Source organism: Bos taurus, chromosome 22 (genome assembly GCF_002263795.3).
Source record: "Bos taurus isolate L1 Dominette 01449 registration number 42190680 breed Hereford chromosome 22, ARS-UCD2.0, whole genome shotgun sequence".
In the NCBI taxonomy this organism is placed as follows: Eukaryota; Metazoa; Chordata; class Mammalia; order Artiodactyla; family Bovidae; genus Bos; species Bos taurus.
The window spans coordinates 43,662,712-43,683,635 of record NC_037349.1 but is presented as its reverse complement, the minus strand read 5'-3'; the positions used below and the strand labels follow the sequence as shown (position 1 = coordinate 43,683,635).

At 36.6% G+C, this 20,924-nt stretch overlaps 1 protein-coding gene and 1 pseudogene across 9 annotated transcripts in view; one reads left to right on the top strand and one right to left on the bottom strand.

Annotated features, from left to right (window-relative positions):
• Nucleotides 1-20,924, bottom strand: part of DNAH12 (dynein axonemal heavy chain 12) — a 191,426-nt gene that overhangs the window by 147,820 nt on the left and 22,682 nt on the right. For all 9 annotated transcript variants that reach the window (XM_059880070.1, XM_059880063.1, XM_059880064.1 and 6 more), the window contains 7 exons: nucleotides 8,813-9,002; nucleotides 7,917-7,989; nucleotides 7,164-7,322; nucleotides 6,762-6,957; nucleotides 5,003-5,191; nucleotides 2,225-2,381; nucleotides 744-835 (listed from right to left, as the gene is read on the bottom strand). In XM_059880070.1, the coding sequence (XP_059736053.1) occupies nucleotides 744-835; nucleotides 2,225-2,381; nucleotides 5,003-5,191; nucleotides 6,762-6,957; nucleotides 7,164-7,322; nucleotides 7,917-7,989; nucleotides 8,813-9,002 (1,056 nt within the window). The remainder of the gene's footprint in view (nucleotides 1-743; nucleotides 836-2,224; nucleotides 2,382-5,002; nucleotides 5,192-6,761; nucleotides 6,958-7,163; nucleotides 7,323-7,916; nucleotides 7,990-8,812; nucleotides 9,003-20,924) is intronic.
• LOC112443463 (NADH dehydrogenase [ubiquinone] 1 beta subcomplex subunit 4-like) lies at nucleotides 14,040-14,473 on the top strand (annotated as a pseudogene).

Here is a 20,924-nt window from a genome sequence, read left to right as displayed (position 1 = left end):
TCACTTTTTCTAGAAATCTTCATCAATTTACTGACGCAAAAGTAGCCATTCCTTCTTCTGAGGTTCCATACCATTTTGTCCCTATCTCCATTCTAGTACTAATTTCAATATATTACAGTTGGGCTTCCCTGGTAGCGCAGTTAGTAAAGAATCCTCTTGCCATGTAGGAGACCCCAGTTCAATTACTGGATCGAGAAGATCCCCTGGAGAAGGGATAGGCTACCACTACAGTATTCTTGGGCTTCCCTTGTGGCTCATCTCATAAAGAATCCGCCTGCAATGAGGGGAGACCTGGGTTCAATCTCTGAATTGGGAAGATCCCCTGGAGAAGGGAAAGGCTACCCACTCTGATATTCTGGATTGGAGAATTCCATGGACTGTATAGTCCATGGGGTGGCAGAGTCGGACACGACTAAGCAACTTTCACTTTCACAGTTGTTATTTCTATGTCTGGTTTCCATGTTCAATATAAGCTCTTGAGGATAATGTTTATATATTATTTATTTTTGCATAACCAAAATATTGCTGTATGTCTGAATGTGATGAAAAGTATTTTTGTTGAATCAATGAATGAGCTAAATGAATAAGGGAATTATTAGATGAACATATGAGTTTACTAGAATGATGTTTTGAATAAGAAATCCTATTAACTCAGACCGATGCATTTATTTTTTAGAATAAAAAATCTTAACTTTAAAAATAAATTCAAAAAAGCATTAATGAAAAACAGAATTAACACATACCTTTGTGTATTCATCAAAAGTATGATCCTCTGCCTGAAAAGTCTCTATCAGCTTAACAGCAGTCCCATCAATGAGCCAACTGTACTTTTCAACTGAAAATTAATAATCTAATTTAAATCTCAGTTACACTCTTTTAAAAAGATAAAGTACTTTTTATATAGTCATAGACTAAAGTAGCCTACTTAATTAAATATTATTAATAGACTAATAACATACATTAACATGAATAGATGTAATAACATAAAATAAACCTAACAAGCAAACCAGATTAAAAGTAGACTTTTAAAATAAAAATAATAGTTTATATAAAATAACTTAGAGGTACAGATAAAGCTTCCTTGGTGACTCAGACAATAAAGAATCTGCCTGTAATATGGGAGACCTGAGTTCAATCCTTGGGTTGGGAAGATCCCTTCGAGAAGGGAATGACTACCTACTCCAGTATTCTTGCCTGGAGAATTCCATAGACAAAGAAGCCTGAGCCTGGTGGGCTACAGTCCATGGGGTCACAAAGAGTCGCACACAACTGAGTGAATAACATTTTCAACACTACTCTGAACTAATGCTTTTAAGGGCTTCCCAGATGGTGCAGTAGTTAAGAATCTGCCTGCCAATGCAGGAGATGCAGGTTCAATCCCTGGATCAGGAAGATTCCCTGGAGTAAAAAATGGCAACCCACTTCATTTTTCTTGCCTGGAGAATTCCCTGGACAGAGGAGCCTGGAGAGCTACAGTTCATGGGCTTGCAAAGAGTCGGACGTGACTGAGTGACTAACACTTTCACAGATAAGCCAGTTAATAAACGGTTCTGGTTAATAGAATGTCAAATAACAACTATTTATCTTGACACCATAACATACTGACCCCATAACATACTTGAAGAGATGATTAAGCTGAAATTGTTAGAAATTACCTTGCTTTTGGAGAAGGCAATGGCACCCTACTCCGGTACTCTTGCCTGGAAAATCCCATGAATGGAGGAGCCTGGTAGGCTGCAGTCCATGGGGTCGCTAAGAGTCAGACACGACTGAGCGACTTCACTTTCACTTTTCACTTTCATGCACTGGAGAAGGAAATGGCAACCCACTCCAGTGTTCTTGCCTGGAGAATCCCAGTGATGAGGGAGCCTGGTGGGCTGCCGTCTATGGGGTCGCACAGAGTCGGACACAACTGAAGTGACTTAGCAGCACCTTGCTTTTGCCCTTGATTTAACTTTCTGCTTATATCAACATCCTTTCTCTCTATGTTTTGACTTTATGACTCTGCTCCAGTTAATATTCACCCTTTGGACTGAATAACAGAATTCAAGTTTCTTGCGTTTGATCCATGACTCTGTCAGAAACCATGCCTATGCTTACTTCTTGCTCTCTCTGGTCTTTCATAACAGATCCAGACAACCAAATATCTGATAAAATTCTAGTAAAAATAAAATGGCATTTTTTTATCACAAAAAAAGAGATATAATATTTGTGTCATATATACCGTATGTCTCATAATGTTTTCTTGCGCCTTCTAAGTTACAATGCACCGCCACCTTCAGCTTATCAAGAGCCCATTGTAACACATGTTCAGGAAGTTCTGTGTCAAGATTCACAGGTGTTGAAGTTCCCGATAGCCAAGAGGGTACTGTTTGGACATTCTAACAGATATAAAAATGACAATTCATGAAATAAATATCTGTACAGTTGATCTATATGTAGATCTTATCAGATCAGATCAGTCGCTCAGTCGTGTCTGACTCTTTGCGAGCCCATGAGTCGCAGCACGCCAGGCCTCCCTGTCCATCACCAACTCCCGGAGTTCACTCAGACTCACGTCCATCGAGTCAGTGATGCCATCCAGCCATCTCATCCTCTGTCGTCCCCTTCTCCTCCTGCCCCCAATCCCTCCCAGCATCAGAGTCTTTTCCAATGAGTCAACTCTTCGCATGAGGTGGCCAAAGTACTGGAGTTTCAGCTTTAGCATCATTCCTTCCAAAGAAATTCCAGGGCTGATCTCCTTCAGAATGGACTGGTTGGATCTCCTTGCAGTCCAAGGGACTCTCAAGAGTCTTCTCCAACACCACAGTTCAAAAGCATCAATTCTTCAGCGCTCAGCCTTCTTCACAGTCCAACTCTCACATCCATACATGACCACAGGAAAAACCATAGCCTTGACTAGACGAACCTTTGTTGGCAAAGTAATGTCTCTGCTTTTCAATATGCTATCTAGGTTGGTCATAACTTTCCTTCCAAGGAGTAAGCATCTTTTAATTCCGTGGCTGCAGTCACCATCTGCAGTGATTTTGGAGCCCAGAAAAATAAAGTCTGACACTGTTTCCACTGTTTCCCCATCTATTTCCCATGAAGTGGTGGGACCGGATGCCATGATCTTCGTTTTCTGAATGTTGAGCTTTAAGCCAACTTTTTCACTCTCCACTTTCACTTTCCTCAAGAGGCTTTTTAGTTCCTCTTCACTTATATTATACTTAAATTAATTTCAGGTTTCAATGGTCCAGGAAAAGATAACTTGATGCAAAATAATGATTTAAAATATAAAACCTTAGTTGACTTAGTTTTTTATCATTCACCAAATCTCTATAAGGAATTATAATGTTGAAGTGATTATATTAGAAAGCTCTAGAAAGAACACACATCACTTGGATCTTGTCCTTAAGAAGTTCACAACTCAATAGGGAACATGAAACACATAAAATATCGATTTGTAAATATGTATATATTCATACTACAACATAAAAATTAATATATATATATTAATTCATAACTACAATAAGTTCTAAAAAGAAAAATGTCATCTCAAGCCAGGAAACTTTCTCAAAGAGAAAGCACTTTTAACTTACAAAAATTTGGAGGATTAAAAGAAAACAACAAGTTATGTACATATACAGTTTATAGAGCTTATATTCAACTAAAAAGTTTTAAGAAGAGCCATATGACATCACCTTTATGGCAGAAAGCAAAGAAGAACTAAAAAGCCTCTTGATGAAAGTGAAAGAGGAGAGTGAAAAAGCTGGCTTAAAACTCAATATTCAAAAAACTAAGATCATGGCATCCGGTCCCATCACTTCATGGCAAATAGATGGGAGAAACAATGGAAACAGTGACAGACTTTACTGTTTTGGGCTCCAAAATCACTGCAGATGGTGACTACAGCCATGAAATTAAAAGACACTTGCTCCTTGGAAGAAAAGCTATGACTAACCTGTGAAGTTGCTCAGTCATGTCTGACTCTTTGTGACCCCATGGACTGTAGCCTACCAGGTTCCACCATCCATGGGATTTTCCAGCAAGAATACTGGAGTGGGTTGCCATTTCCTTCTCCAGGAGATCTTCCTGACCCAGGGATTAACCTGGGTCTCCCACATTGTAGGCAGACACTTTACTGTCTGAGCCACCACCTAGACAGCACATTTAAAAGAAGAGACATTAGTTTGCCAACAAAGGTCCATCTAGTCAAAGGTATGGTTTTTCCAGTAGTCATGTATGGATGTGAGAGTTGGACTGTGAAGGCTGAGTGCTGAAGAATTGATGTTTTTGAACTGAAGTGTTGAAGAAGACTCTTGAGAGTCCCTTGGACTGCAAGAAGATCTAACCAGTCACTTCTAAAGGAAATCAGTCCTGAATATTCATTGGAAGCACTGATGCTGAAGCTGAAGCTCCAATACTTTGGCTACCTGATGCGAAGAACTGGCTCACTGGAAAAGACCCTAATGCTGGGGAAGATTGAAGGCAGGAGGAGAAGGGGACAATGAAGGATGAGATGGTTGGATGGCATCACCAACTCGATGGACGTGAGCTTGAGCAAGCTCTGGTAGTTGGTGATGGACAGGGAAGTCTGGTGTGCTGCAGTCCACCAGGTTGCAAAAAGTTGGACACGACTGAGCAACTGAACTGAACTGAAAGAAATCTGATGAGTAGAGTCACAGATGTAGGAAAAAAGCTTTTGGCTATTAGAGGGTAAGGAGGGATAAAGTAAGAGGTTGGGATTGACATATACACACTAATACAAATATGTATGTATATGCATATATTTATATATAATAGATAACTAATGAGGACCTCTGTATAGCACAGGGAACTCTACTCAGTACTCTGTAATGATACACATGGAGAAATAATCTTAAAAAAAAAAGTGCATATACGTATATGTATAACTGATTCATTTTGCTGTACATTTGAAACTAACAACATTGTAAATCAACTATACTCCAATAAAACATTTTTTTAAAAAGAAACCCAATGAATAAGGATAAAGACTTACCTGCAGAGCTTCAGCTATTCGCTCAACCAAACCAAAGACAACATCTTCCAAATCTTGAAAAGTAGGATAAAATTCCATTTTATCATCATCAAGAGTCAATTCCATCTTAAATATGGGCAGCCTTCGTTGATCTTCTGGGTCAAAGAGTTTTACAAATCCTTCTACAGTTCTCTTTAAGAGATCTTTTAGCTGCATGATACCATAAGTTATTACTACTTTAGAAAGTACAAACCTTTAACTAAAAGTTTAAACCAGTGAGCAATTGCCTATAATTAATTCATTTTACCAATCCATTTAGTCCTGAAAATTATCTTCATTCAGCACAATATGTTCTTAATACAGTTTAAAATAGAACAATATATGAAAACTTTAATTTTTCTATAGAATATCAACAGTCTTAAAATGGCAACTTAGAATCTTCCACATTCTTCAGTAATTTTGTCCCTGGTACAAAAAAAGTTCCAGAAGACCCAACAGCATGGTAAAGACTGAGGGGTGGAGGGGCCTAAAACCAACTTTGGGGAGTGTCATGAGGTGATGGGCTTCCCTTGTGGCTCAGCTTGTAGAGAATCTGTCTGCAATGCAGGAGACCTGGGTTCCATCCCTGGGTTGGGAAGATCCCCTGCAGAAGGGAAAAGCTACCCACTCCAGTATTCTGGCCTGGAGAATTCCATGGACTATATAGTCCATGGGGTCACAAAGAATCAGACACGACTGAGCAACTTTCACTTTTCACTTTTACTTTCATGAGATATGTATTTGGGGCAAGTGAGAGTGACGTACTAATGCTAGCTCCTACAATTACAAGAGCTAATTGTTAAACATTCAAGAATTCTGTGAGCCAGATACTAAACTCTTGGATGCCTGAAAATCACCATGGTAGGAATATTTATACCATGGAAATTGGCAAACACTACAAATCAGGGGTTCTTCTCCTGGAGCATCAGATTTCCAGCATACCATTACTTGAGACTGAAGCCACTGGAACTTAGAAATGTGCACTATAAGTTACTAAAGGATGAATAATACTTTCTTATATATAACCAATTATTAGAAATGTAAACAAAGTAGACAAACATAGATTTAAATAACGTTCACAACATTTTTCATCTCTTAACTTCTTATCATTTAATCATAGTCCTCTTAAGAGGATAAAGGTAAAAAGGAAATCATGTATATTCATTACAGTGTTACATACCAGATTCATATATATATATGTGTATACATGTATATATATGCCTTTAAAAAGGCAAAATTTATGGAATCTTTGGAGATCTTTACAAAAAGGAAAACTTTTTATTAAAAACTATTTTTCTAGGGTTATATTTTTACAATAGTAAAAATTCAAGGAGCCAATAAAATAATTGTATAAAATTCATATCCTCTGTCATTTAAAAATGATCAATAACATTTCAAATCAAGATTTTATTAAGAACAAAATGATAATAAATTAACCTAGAATTTCATAAGTTCAAAAATACATTCTCTAGGATAATCCTTTTATTAATTTTCTTTAATAAAGCTATAGATAATTAGCTTATAGCCTTTAAACATGAGTCCAGTAATCACTTATAATATTGACACATACTTCTAGAGTTACCTCTCATTTTACACTGCTTCCAGAAATGAAGTATTGTTTAGTTAAACTAGTAAAAGTCTCTCTTACTTTATTTCAAAATAATTATATAGCACTATACCTCATAAAATGCTAAATTAACTTTAATAACATTATCATTTAAAATATACATAATCTATTTACCTGATTTGACATAAGTGTGGAAACGCAGTTATAAAATGCATCCAGTTTCTCAGGTTTAATGCCTTCTAGTGCCTCCTTCTTGGTAAAGAGATTTATAACCTTTGGATACCAAGTGTTCATTATCTTCTCTTCTGCCTTTCTAGCTTGTATTGATAAATCATTTCTTAGTGATTCACAATCAATGGGGCCTTTACCTCTATTTATGAGAAAAAAAAATGATTTAAAGCAAACAAACTGGTCATGATACAAAATGAGTGAAGCAAGTAAGATAAGCTAAAAACTTTTTAAATGTAAAAACTCCTAAATATTTATCAGTTATAAAACTTATATAGTCAAAAATATAAAGACTCAAGCAGAAGACATTCAAATTTTAAATGTTAATTAATAAATATGGGCTTTTACCTAATTCCAGTTAAGTCTAGCAAAACTGTATTGGCAAATGTTGTATAACCAAGGTCCAGTAACATTTTCATGCTTGGATGAACAATGTGCAAATTAGCTAATATTTGGTTTCTTGTCTGCAGATAGTTAGAATGCCAAGGCTTAGAATAATCCAGGCCTCTGGAAAAACAAAACACTGTATCAAACAGAATTCAAATGACACATTCTAAATTTTAGTAAGTAATACTTATGGCATAGAATTAGCATCAAAGTGAGAAGAGGGGATTGAGAAGAGAGAAATGGGGTCAGCAATGGGAAACTTAGTAGATAAGCATGATCAAGGTCTTGAGAGTTCATTATCTTCAGAGAGAATAAAGAGATCATTGGTGCCTAAGGAAGGCTGATGGGCCATGCATGAGTTCCTTAACTTCCACTGCGCTCTGGCTCAGTCACCCTACATAAACAAACTTGGTCCTTAGAATTGGGGAGATGAGATGGAGAAATCTGTCTGGCATACTCCAAGGTTTACTTATGAAAGACCAAGTTGAGTTATACATCTATAAAGGTTCTCATAAGTGTATCATCAACAACTAGGTAAGTCCAATGTAGAGGATATATTTAGGGGAGGGAAAAACAGTATTACAGTTCTTTTACATGTTTTCAAAACACTTTTGAGCTTCATAATTTTAGCCTTGAATGTAAGATTGATCAGTTTATTTTCAGTCTGTTATCAAAACCTAGATGCAGTAACTGTTTTTTAAAAGATTTACTCACACAGGGGATTCAGGTATAGGGCCACCTTCATCTTCAAGCCAATTAATATCAGGTCTCACAAGAACACTTCTCACTAAAAAAAAAGAAAAACAGTATTTTATAGATAGATAAATACTTCTTGAAAATCTTTGCAAGACCTACTGAAATCAAAGTTTCAACTTTTGATAATGAGTAGTATAGTTTAATATACATCAAAATGAGTATAAGAAAAAAGTCCCTTGTTTGAAACAAAATTAAGCTTTTGGTATTTTGGCCCTACTTTGAATGTGAATTTAAATACAGTAAAGCTTTAATAAGTCCTCAACTATTTTCATCTTATCTATACCAAGGTCACTGGCATAACTTAAAAAATAAATCCAATTAAAAATTTCAAAGGTTATTTCTCTAATAAATCTCCCCAAACACACTAATAATTTCTTACAATCCTATAAGTAGCAAAACTACAACCATAAAGACAAAGTAAAAAGTTAAAAAACTATTAGTTAATAAGCACATTAAAAATCACACACAAAAAACTGAAGTCACTCAGTCATGTCCTACTCTTTGTGACCCCATGGACAGTAGCCTACCAGGCTCCACCGTCCATGGGATTTTCCAGGCAAGAATACTGGAGTGGGCTGCCATTTCCTTCTCCAGGGGAATCTTCCCAACCCAGGGATCGAACCCGGGTCTCCTGCATTGCAGACAGACGCTTTACCATCTGAGCCACGAGGGAACACAAAAAGTGCCCTTAAAAACGGTGCCCATGAATTACAAAGATTTGATTAGATTATAGGCTCAAAATTAAAACTCTAAAAATACATTCAGCTAAACATATGTTTATTATACATATTTCTGCTTTTGATTGGGATAGGCAGGGGAACAAGTAAGCTTGGTGTGTGTTAAATGCTACTTACCCAAATATCTCTTCATGCTTTTTTCAAAATCACGTGACACCTCGTTTATGAGACTTTGAACAAGTTCTTCTTGTTCTTTCCCTTCCTTCAAAGACTCAGGTACCAGCATTAACATGTGATCCAGCCATTCCTGCTGAATAGGTACTATCGGACTACTCTCTACACATTGCTTCAAATAAATATAGTTGAACTGAGAATATAATAAGAAAAACATAAATGTTCTAAGTGGCGTACCCTTTCAATGATATATGTGCAAATGTAGCACTTTGGAATAAAAATATTATAAAAAATAACATGCTTTTAGAATAAAAATATTTTACCCCAAAGTACGACCTACAAAGAAACTATGTTATATATTTATTTATGATGAGTTCTCTCCAAACTAATGTTTTTAGTATACTCTTCACTTTTCAAGGCAAAACAAAGATCCTTTGTCTAACTTACTATTCCTTCATTTAACAAATATTCATTAATTCAACAAATATAAAGGTATTGTTCCAAATGCTCAGGATATAGTAGTAAACAAAGCCCCAATCTCTTGGAGATAATATTCTGGTACAATAGCATCATAATATAATTTCATAAATTCTCCCATAAGAAAGAGTTGTCTGACAAAAACAGACATAAACAAATGGAAAGATAGTACCTGAGCTTGGTAAAGATGTTTTAACATCACAAAAATTTTAATTTGTTCCCCAATTTAATGCAATACCAATAAAAGTATCTACACACATTTTTAAGGAACTGGACAAGTTGAGCTTAAAGTTCAAGTAGAAAAATAAACATGTGAGAATAGCCAAGAAATCCCTGAGAAAGAAAATTTACAAAGAAGAACCTGTCTTAGGAGACATTAAAACATACTATAAAGTCTCCCTAATGAGAATAGTGTGATATAGGCACATGAATAGACCACTGGAAAAAAAAAAAAGAAAGTCCAGAAATAGATACAACACATAGGAAAATGTAGCGTATAATAAATGTAGCACCCCAAATCACTGAAGCAAAGATGATTTTAATAAATATTTCTGGAACAACTGGTCAGCCATTTGGAAAAAGATTAACAGATATACAGAAGAATAAATTCCACATAGATTAGGAATTAACTGAAACAATAAAACTATACAAGGCCTAGAAAAAATTGATAAAATTCTTCTACATTTGAGTGTAGGGGAAAACTTCATAACTATGATTCAAATTCCAGGTATAGAAAAGAAAAAAATAATTAACAAATTCTGACTGCATAAAATTAAAATGCTTTCATGACAAAAACCCATCATAATAAAATAGGTCAAAAGATAGCTGACAATCTGGGAGAAAATATTTGCAACATATATCTCAAATAAAATGGAAAGAATGCTTAAAAATCTAGGAGATGAGTAAAACTTGAGGACATTATGCTAAATGAAATAAGGCAATGACAAAAAATACCTTATGGGCATCTAGGTTGCTTCCATGTCCTGGCTATTATAAACAGTGCTGCGATGAACACTGGGGTACACGTGTCTCTTTCCCTTCTGGTTTCCTCAGTGTGTATGCCCAGCAGTGGGATTGCTGGATCATAAGGCAGTTCTATTTCCAGTTTTTTAAGGAATCTCCACACTGTTCTCCATAGTGGCTGTACTAGTTTGCATTCCCACCAACAGTGTAAGAGAGTTCCCTTTTCTCCACACCCTCTCCAGCATTTATTGCTTGTAGACTTTTGGATCGCAGCCATTCTGACTGGCGTGAAATGGTACTTCATAGTGGTTTTGATTTGCATTTCTCTGATAATGAGTGATGTTGAGCATCTTTTCATGTGTTTGTTAGCCATCTGTATGTCTTCTTTGGAGAAATGTCTATTTAGTTCTTTGGCCCATTTTTTGATTGGGTCATTTATTTTTCTGGAGTTGAGCTGTAGGAGTTGCTTGTATATTTTTGAGATTAGTTGTTTGTCCGTTGCTTCATTTGCTATTATTTTCTCCCATTCTGAAGGCTGCCTTTTCACCTTGCTAATAGTTTCCTTTGTTGTGCAGAAGCTTTTAAGTTTAATTAGGTCCCATTTGTTTATTTTTGCTTTTATTTCCAATATTCTGGGAGGTGGGTCATAGAGGATCCTGCTGTGATGTATGTCAGAGAGTGTTTTGCCTATGTTCTCAGCTAGGAGTTTTATAGTTTCTGGTCTTACGTTTAGATCTTTAGAAAGAAAAACACCAATACAGTATACTAACACATATATATGGAATTTAGAAAGATGGTAACAATAACCCTGTGTACAAGACAGCAAAAGAGACACCGATGTATAGATCAGTCTTATGGACTCTGTGGGAGAGGGAGAGGGTGGGGAGATTTGGGAGAATAGCATTGAAACATGTATAATATCATGTATGAAACAAGTCGCCAGTCCAGGTTCGATGCACGGTACTGGATGCTTGGGGCTGGTGCACTGGGACGACCCAGAGGGAGGGTAGGGGAGGGAGGAGGGAGGAGGGTTCAGGATGGGGAACGCGGGTATACCTGTGGCGGATTCATTTCGACATTTGGCAAAACTAATACAATATTGTAAAGTTTAAAAATAAAATAAAATTTAAAAAAATACCTTATGATTTCAATTATATGAGGTATTTAGAGTAGTCAAATACATAAAACAAAAAATAGAATGGTACTTGGCAGGGACTAGGGGGAGAAGGAAATGGGGAGTGTTTAATGAGTGTAGAGTTTCAGTTTTGCAAGATGAAAATATTCTGGAGACTGGTTGCACAACAGTGTGAAAATACTTAATACCACAGAACAGTATACTTTAAAATAGTTAAGATGGTAAATTTTATGTTCAGATCAGATCAGTCGCTCAGTCGTGTCCAACTCTTTGCGACCCCATGAATCCCAGCACGTCAGGCCTCCCTGTCCATCACCAACTCCCAGAGTTCACTCAGACTCACATCCATCGAGTCAGTGATGCCATCCAGCCATCTCATCCTCTGTCGTCCCCTTCTCCTCCTGCCCTCAATCCCTCCCAGCATCAGAGTCTTTTCCAATGAGTCAACTCTTCGCATGAGGTGGCCAAAGTACTGGAGCTTCAGCTTTAGCATCATTCCTTCCAAAGAAATCCCAGGGCTGATCTCCTTCAGTATGGACTGGTTGGATCTCCTTGCAGTCCAAGGGACTCTCAAGAGTCTTCTCCAACACCACAGTTCAAAAGCAGCAATTCTTCGGCACTCCGCCTTCTTCACAGTCGAACTCTCATATCCATACATGACCACAGGAAAACCATAGCCTTGACTAGACGAACCTTTGTTGGCAAAGTAATGTCTCTGCTTTTCAATATGCTATCTAGGTTGGTCATAACTTTCCTTCCAAGGAGTAAGCGTCTTTTAATTTCATGGCTGCAGTCACCATCTGCAGTGATTTTGGAGCCCAGGAAAATAAAGTCTGACATGGTTTCCACTATTTCCCCATCTATTTCCCATGAAGTGGTGGGACCGGATGCCATGATCTTCGTTTTCTGAATGTTGAGCTTTAAGCCAACTTTTTCACTCTCCTCTTTCACTTTCATCAAGAGGCTTTTTAGTTCCTCTTCACTTTCTGCCATAAGGGTGGTGTCATCTGCATGTCTGAGGTTATTGATATTTCTCCCGGCAATCTTGATTCCAGCTTGTGTTTCTTCCAGTCCAGCGTTTCTCATGATGTACTCTGCATATAAGTTAAATAAACAGGGTGACAATATACAGCCTTGACGTACTCCTTTTCCTATTTGGAACCAGTCTGTTGTTCCATGTCCAGTTCTGACTGTTGCTTCCTGACCTGCATACAAATTTCTCAAGAGGCAGATCAGGTGGTCTGGTATTCCCATCTCTTTCAGAATTTTCCACAGTTTATTGTGATCCACACAGTCAAAGGCTTTGGCATAGTCAATAAAGCAGAAATAGATATTTTTCAGGAACTCTCTTGCTTTTTCTATGATCCAGAGGATGTTGGCAATTTGATCTCTGGTTCCTCTGCCTTTTCTAAAACCAGCTTGAACATCAGGAAGTTCACGGTTCACATATTGCTAAAGCCTGGCTTGGAGAATTTTGAGCATTACTTTACTAGCATGTGAAATGAGTGCAATTGTGTGGTATGTGTATTTTATTACAATTTTTTAAAGTTTTAAATAAAAGTTAGGGTAAAATACATAGAAAAATAAATAGGAAGATATGAACCACAATTTCACAATAAAAATATTAACAAAAATGGCTCTTAACCATACGAAAAGGTGTTTGATCTTCATAATTAGAGAAAGCAAATTTAAACTACATTGAGATACCATTTGTCACCTTTAGGACTGACACAAAATAAAAAATATGACCCCTATATTCTGTGGTAAGACTATGGTGAATCAAGCATTCTCACAAGCTGCAAGTAGGAACACAAACCGGCACAAACCTTCTTGAGAGAAATTTTGCAGTTTCTAACTAAACTACATATTGATCCAGAAGTCCCACTTCTAGAAATTGAAAATACACATCCAACAATATGAAAACACACTTACACAAGGTTATTCATTGCAACAGAATGCTAGAAATATTTGAGAGCGGCTGAATAAATAACACACTGGTGTGTTCTGTGCAGCAATAAAAATGAATGAGGAAATCAAGTCAGCACATCTTAAGCCTTAAACTTACACAATGTTACGTGTCGATTACATCTCAATAAAGCTGGGAGAAAATGTAGATCTATAAATGTATATGGGGGGATTTCTGGGGTGTACTGTGAAGTTAAAATGCAAAAGAATATAGTATGATGCATTTTGTGTAAGATAAAAAGGAAAACAAGAACATTTATCTGTTTCTTCATGAAATATTAAACACAGAAAGGATAAACCAGAAATCAACATCATCAGTTATTTTAAAGGGAGTAGGTTGTAACAGAGAGAAAGTACTGGGGGGAGGAACAGGGTAGAAGGATGAAGGATGCGTCTTTGAGTATAGATTTGGATGCAGTTCTGACTTTAAAATATGCTATTGTTTCACATGCTCAAAAACATGAATAAAGAAAATTAGTAAGGATGAGAGGAAAAAGCCAAAATGAAAAAGAAACAAATGAACCTAAGTGGATTTCAAATTAAAAACATAGCCACATTGAAAGGAGTATAGAACTAACCAAACTAATTTTTGAACACAGTATTTTGATATATGCCTTCAAGCTAAGTACATAAAACTATAGACAAATATTGAACTACAGTGAGTAGATTTCTCACATGAGTTAGCAATTTAAAAACTGTTTAGGTGCCGGGTCATCAAGATGTCGTTCCCCAAGTACAAGCCATCGCGCTTGGCCAGCCTACCTACTACCCTCGACCCAGCTGAATACGACATATCTTCTGAAACCCGGAAAGCACAAGCTGAACGGTTGGCCATAAGATCCCGGCTTAAACGGGAGTACCAGCTTCAGTACTACGACCCTAGTCGCCGAGGGGTTATCGAAGATCCTGCCTTGGTTCGTTGGACCTAGGCAAGATCAGCAAATATCTATCCTAATTTCAGACCCAATACCAAGACCTCCCTCTTAGGAGCTCTGTTTGGAATTGGGCCCCTCATCTTCTAGTATTATGTTTTCAAAACTGACAGAGATAGGAAAGAAAAACTTATCCAGGAAGGAAAATTGGATCGAACATTTAACATCTCATATTAAGTCTGACAATGATGTCTATATTGTCCTATTGTTCAAATAAATCAATTAATCATTAAAAAAAATAAAAACTGTTTACCTGTGTTATAGAATTTAGTAAAATAAGTAAATATATTATGGTTCATAAAATTCATGTTTCTGGATGTGAGAAAAGGGAGTAACAAACATGCAAAGAGGGAAGGCCAGAACTCTGTGATTTTGAATTGGAATAGGAGGCATCAGTATAAATTCAAGGCTTTCAAGATAGATGACAGAGGGAAGGATGGATGGGTAGATAGGAAGATAGATAATTTCCTGGCTCTTTCTGTTGAAGGAACCAAGAAGCAACCACATCTCAGTTACATAGTTTACACTTATGCCCCAATTTCTAAATGCCATTCTCTACTAAAAAAGATCCAAGAATCCTTGGAGAAATGACGATTTCAGGATTAGAACAGGAAAAGTACTGTATAAGGCCAGAACATCTTATTGTGTTGATGGGATAAGCTAAAAAGAACATAAGAGGCAACTTGATGTGCTCCCAGTGGCCAAATCTGGGGCAGCTGAACATCAAAATAGACCACAATAACAACACATTAATTCAATAGCTAAAATAAGACTCCATAGTGCACACATACTAAGTTGCTTCAGTTGTGTCCAACTATTTTCGACCCTTTGGACTGTAGCCCACAAGGCTCCTCTATCCATGGAATTCTCCAGGCAAGAATACTGAAGTGGGTAGTCATTCCCTTCTCCGGGAGATCCTCCCAACCCAAGTACTGAACCCACGTCTCTTACATCCCCTGCATTGGCAGGCAGGTTCTTTACCATTAGCTCCACCTGGGAAACCATAGCCCATATACTGATATATAAATGAATGAGTGAAGAAAGAAAAAAGACCAAGTTCTTCCTTAATACAAAATTCCAACTAAAAAATATACAAAGAATGGTGAGAAAATTACTATCTGGCAACCACCATAGAAATCATTGTTGCAGGTAAGAATGTTACTATTATGAGAACAAGTGAATATACAGGAGAATACTTTGTACTCTTTTTACAATTTTTTATAAGTCTGAAATTATTTCAAAATAATAAGTTTTTAAGGAATGGCCTGGTTGGACATTTTTTCACCTAATTTAAATTATTTTTCAATTAGTTGCTTGCTCAAAATTTTTCTAGAGAGTTATTTTCTATGTCTATTCCACTAATACGCTGCTTGATCTTAAAAGTCTTGCAGTGGTCCCCAATCTCTTAACAGACTGACTCTGTCTAGTTATGAAACTGATCTTCTCCTCACTCTTTCTCTTTCCTCTCTCCCTAGGTGACTTCACCTAGTCTCATGACCATAAATATAAACTGTATATATTGATGTGTTCTAAATCTTTATCTCTAGAATTCAGTTCTTTCTGAAATACTCAGAATAGCCAAAAGACATCCCTTCATCTCCTAGTTTCTAATCAGATTAGAAAACAGATCAGAAACTCAGTTTTCAAATATATATTTGATGCTTACAACTGGAATATACATTCTTCCTTCAGCAAAAAGATATCCGATTTTTCTAAGTGAAACTACGTGTTTCAAAGTTTCTTTTGAAAACTTCCTACTTTAGGTCCCCACTGTAGTCTCTTCATACTTCTGTCAAAATACCTGTTGTATTTAATTGAACATAATTATTTATATTTTTTAATTCAATAAGCATTTATTGAGTATTCACTATTGGTACTCAATAACATAGTTGTTAAAGACACAAAGATGTTCAAACAGAAGCAATTTCTAGCCTCAAAACTAGAAAATAGATCATTGTAATACATAAAAAGATCAAGGAAATACCTGAAACAATGTGCTAAGTAAAATAACAAAAATAAGCAGAGTATTAACATAATAGGAGCAAATCAGAAGTCATCTATCCAAACTCATTGGAATAGGTAGACTTCCTGGGGATGATAACTGAGCTGAAGTAGATACAGCCAGGTAAAAGGAAGCATGGATGGTGAGAGGATGTGCCAGGCAAAAGCAGTGTGGTGAGAAATGATATATTTCCTCAAGGATGAATAAGCCAGTCTGTGTTGGTGAAGCATAAGATATGATAGAGAGAGTGGCAAGAGGAGAGGCAAGAGAATAGGTAGGAGTCACATTACAGAAAGCTTTACATGCACATTAAGATTTAATTCTATGGTTACGGGAAGCCAATGATGGTTGCTATAGTCAAGGCAAAAGATGAAGGCCCAATCTAAGGCTAGGGCAAGAAGAGGACTAATTGGAAAAATATTCATAGCATTCAGGGACTAACTATATGGCAGGTGGGCAGTGGGAAAGGGGGAAAAAAGAAGTTAAGACACTGGTGCTTCAGTCATGAGTGAATGGATAAATAGTGATAATTAGAATAAAGAATAAAGGGGAATAGAAGTCTTATGGAAGAAACTGATAAGTTCATTTTTTCTGACGTTGAATTTGAGGTATTTGTGCATCAAAATCTATGGGAGTCATCAAAATATGAAAGGTACTTGAAATAAGAAGAGAATCATCCAGGAAGATTCAAGGAAAGAATAGCAAGCCACAGAGAGACAAGGAAGAGAAATCCATGAAGACGACAGGGAAACAATATTTAGAGAACCAGAAAAATAAGTATAAGGGCATTTAAAAGAAATGAATATTCAGCAGTGTCAAAAAGTCAGCTAGAGGAGAAGGCAATGGCACCCCACTCCAGTACTCTTGCCTGGAAAATCCCATGGACAGAGGAGCCTGGTAGGCTGCAGTCCATGAAGTCGCTAAGAGTTGGATACGACTGAGCATTGAACTGAACTGTTATATCAGCCTGAATAGCCAGCTATGGTCTAAACCAGTCCAGTGTTTTCTCTGTGCTGGGCGCTGTTAGTGTCCAAGAGAGTGTGTTCAGAGAACACAGCTTTTCTGACCTCTTTCTTGAAGTGGTTTCAGTTCCTATTTTTTTCTCTTGTTTCCCAAAGTTGACCTAGATGTAACCTGGGTGTGGTGGGCTGAAACCTTCCTAAGAAGGGTCTATTGACCTAAGGTTTATTTTCTGAAACCCACTGTCCCAAACTGACCTTTTAATTCTCACAATTGTACCTTCCCAAAGTCATCTGTAAAGGGAGTCTATACCGGAGAAGAAGTTCCTTTCAGTAGAGTCAGCTGCCAGCTGCCTGTCCTATGAGGCTGTGGGATTGAGGGTGGATACTGTGGTTTCTGTTGTATGTGTGAAGTGAACAAAATAGTATTTGGTGTGGATTAGTATTGTACTGGAAAGCATAACTTGGGATCCTGGACTGTCACTTGCTCCTTTGTTCTCCATCCCCCCTGAAATGTCTGTGTGCTTCAATAAAACTTTCTTCCTTGTCAAAAAAAAAAAAAAAAAAAGTCAGCTAGAATTGTCACTATTTCTTTTTTAGCCATTCTAACCGGTACATAGTGATTAACTTGTCATAACTTTAATTTACATTTCCCCAATAGTTAATGACATTGAGCACTTGGTGTGCTTATTTGCCATCCATATATCGTCTTTGGTAGAATGTCTCTCCATGTCTTTTACTTATTTTCTAATTGGATTATTTTTATACTGTTTTGAGAGTTCTTAAATATTTTAAATTCAAATCGTTTGTTGGATATGTGATTTGTCAAAAAGTTACTGCAATATGTAGCATGTTTTTTCGTCTTCTTAACAGAGTCTTTCACATAGAATAGTTTTTAATTTTGATGACACATATTGTTGTTGTTTTAGTCACTAAGTCACGTTCTACTCTGCAACCCCATGGATTGTAGCCTGCCAGGTTCCTCTGTCCATGGAATTCTCCAGGCAAGAATACTGGAGTGGGTTGCCATTTTCTTCTCCATGATGACATATAATTTAGTGCTTTTTCCATGGATTGTGCTATTTAAAATTGAGATATAGTTGATTTACAATATATATTAATTTCAGATATACAACATAATGATTAAAAAATTTTATAGATTACACTCCGTATAAAGTTTTTATAAAATACTAGCAATATTCCCTGTGCTGTACAATGTATCCTTATAGCTTTTTTATATACAGTAGCTTGTACCTCTTAATCCTCTACCCCTGTCTTGCTCCTCCTCCCTTTCCTCTCCCCACTGGCAACCACTAGTTCGTTCTCTGTATCTGTGACTCTGTTTCTGTTTTGTTATGTTCCTTCGTTTACTTTTTTAGATTCCACATATAAGTGAAAACATACAATATTTATCTTTCTCTGCTTGACTCATTTCACTTGGTGTTGTAAATGGAAATTTTTCATTCTTTTACATGGCTATCGTAAATACTACTACTATGAACATTAGAGTGCATTTATCTTTTTGACTTAGGGTTTTTGTTTTCTTAGGACGTATACCCAGAAATGGAATTGCTGGGTCTCATGGTAGTTCTATTTTTAGTTTTTTGGAGAACCGCCACAGCTTCCCATAGTGGCCACACAAATTTAGGTTCCCACCAGCAGTGTACAAATGTTCCCTTTTCTCTACATCCTCACCAACACTGGTTGTTTGTGGTCTTTTTAATGACAGCCATTCTGACAGGTATGACGTGATATCTCATTGTGGTTTTCATTTATATTTCTCTGATGAGTGAACAAATATTGAGCATGTTTTCATGTGCCTATTGGCCATCTGTATGTCTTCTTTGGAAAAACGTCTATTCAGGTCTTCTGCCCATTTTTTAATCAGGTCTTTAAAAATAGTTATTTATTTGGTGGCATCAGGTCTTAGTTGTGGCATGCGGGCTTAGTTGCCCCACTGCGTGCGGGCTCTTAGTTCTCAGCCCAGGGACTGAACTCGTGTTCCCTGCATTGGAAAGTAGATTCTTAACCATTGGACCAGCAGGGAAGTGCCAGGCTGTTTATTTTTTTGATATCGAGTTATATGAGCTGTTTATATGCATTATCAATCACATAATTTGCAAATATTTTCTCCCATTCAGTAGGAATATTTTCATTTTGTTGATGGTTTTGCCGTGCAGAAGTTTTTAAGTTTAACTAGGACCTATTTATTTTTGCTTTTGCTTTCTTTGCCTTAAGAGACAGATCCTAAAAAATATTGCTGTTATTTATATGAATGAGTGTTCTGCCTATATTATCTTCTAGGAGTTTTATGGTTTCCAGTCTTACATTTAGGTTCTTAATATGAATTGTGCTTTTGATGTCATGTCTAAGAATTCTTTGCCTATTCCTAGATATTCTTCTAAAAGTTTTTTTAATAGTTTTGTTTTACATTTAAATCTATGATCAATTTTTACTTAATTTTTGTTCAAGGTGCAAAGTTTAGGCTGAGGTTTGAAGGTTTTTGTTGTTTATTTCTTTCCTTGTTTTCTTTTTTAATGAGTGTCCAATTGCTTCACTCCATTTGTTGAAAAGATTATCCTTTTTCCATTGAACTGATTTTTTGCACTTCTGTCAGAAACAACTGTTTATAGCTGTCTGGGTCTATTTCTGAGTCATCTATTCTGTTACATTGATAACAAGTATTCAATTATGTAAAAATAAAAGGTTTTTAAAAGTTACCTGGAGGTCTAGGAAGAGAAATATTGGAAAAACATCCTTTCGGTTTGGCAACTAGTGGTCATTAGTGAAATTAGTGATGAAGTGGTGAAGTTCCTAGAAGCCAGATTGCCAAGAGCAGTGGCTTTAAGCATGAATGATTATTTTATACCCAGCTACCTACTTTGGATTGTTAAGACACTAAAGGCAAAAACTGTAGATGAAAAAATGAGGATGTTAAACACATACACCCAAAAATAACTTGCCATTCACCCAGCCTCACATTAAATATTTATAAATGTTTTGGAGTTGTTTTTACTAGGGTTCTTACACCTAGTAAAGGGACAAATCCACAACCAAAGTCTCTAGAAAAGTTGGGAGGCAGAGGGAGGAGAAGAAAACTTTAAAAGACAGAAAAACTTGAAATAGCTAAAATGAGGTTCTTCCAAAGATATGCAGTCGGTAGGAAGGTACCCTTAGTCCTCTATCCTGAGAGGGATATTTAAGGGATTTAGGAAGCCTGTAGCCCCATTTGGGAATATGCTTCATGTATTTCTCTTTTGTGTTACCAGCTCCATAACTTTCCATATCCTTTACTGCTAAATAAATTTTACATGTTATCATCTTTGCAACAAGCACGTCACGGTTCCACTTTGTCACCCATGCACTCAGTGTCTTTTTTTTTTTTTAATTTCTATCATCTAGCATGTGAGTAGCACACAACAGATTCTAAATAAGCAGTCATCATTACATCAATATCAGCACAATAAAAACAGAAATGCATTTCCTTTATAACTACCACTTTGAATATTTTTTTCTTTGGGATAAGAACAGAAAATATTTACAATTAATCCTCAAATAATGAATGGCAACAAGAATGTAACTTGTAAAACCTGCATTGTCATCATGACATGCTTGTTCCCTTAGGCAGAGGAAATAATCTGCTTCTAAATTTCTTCTCTAGGATGGAATACAGCAGGTGGTC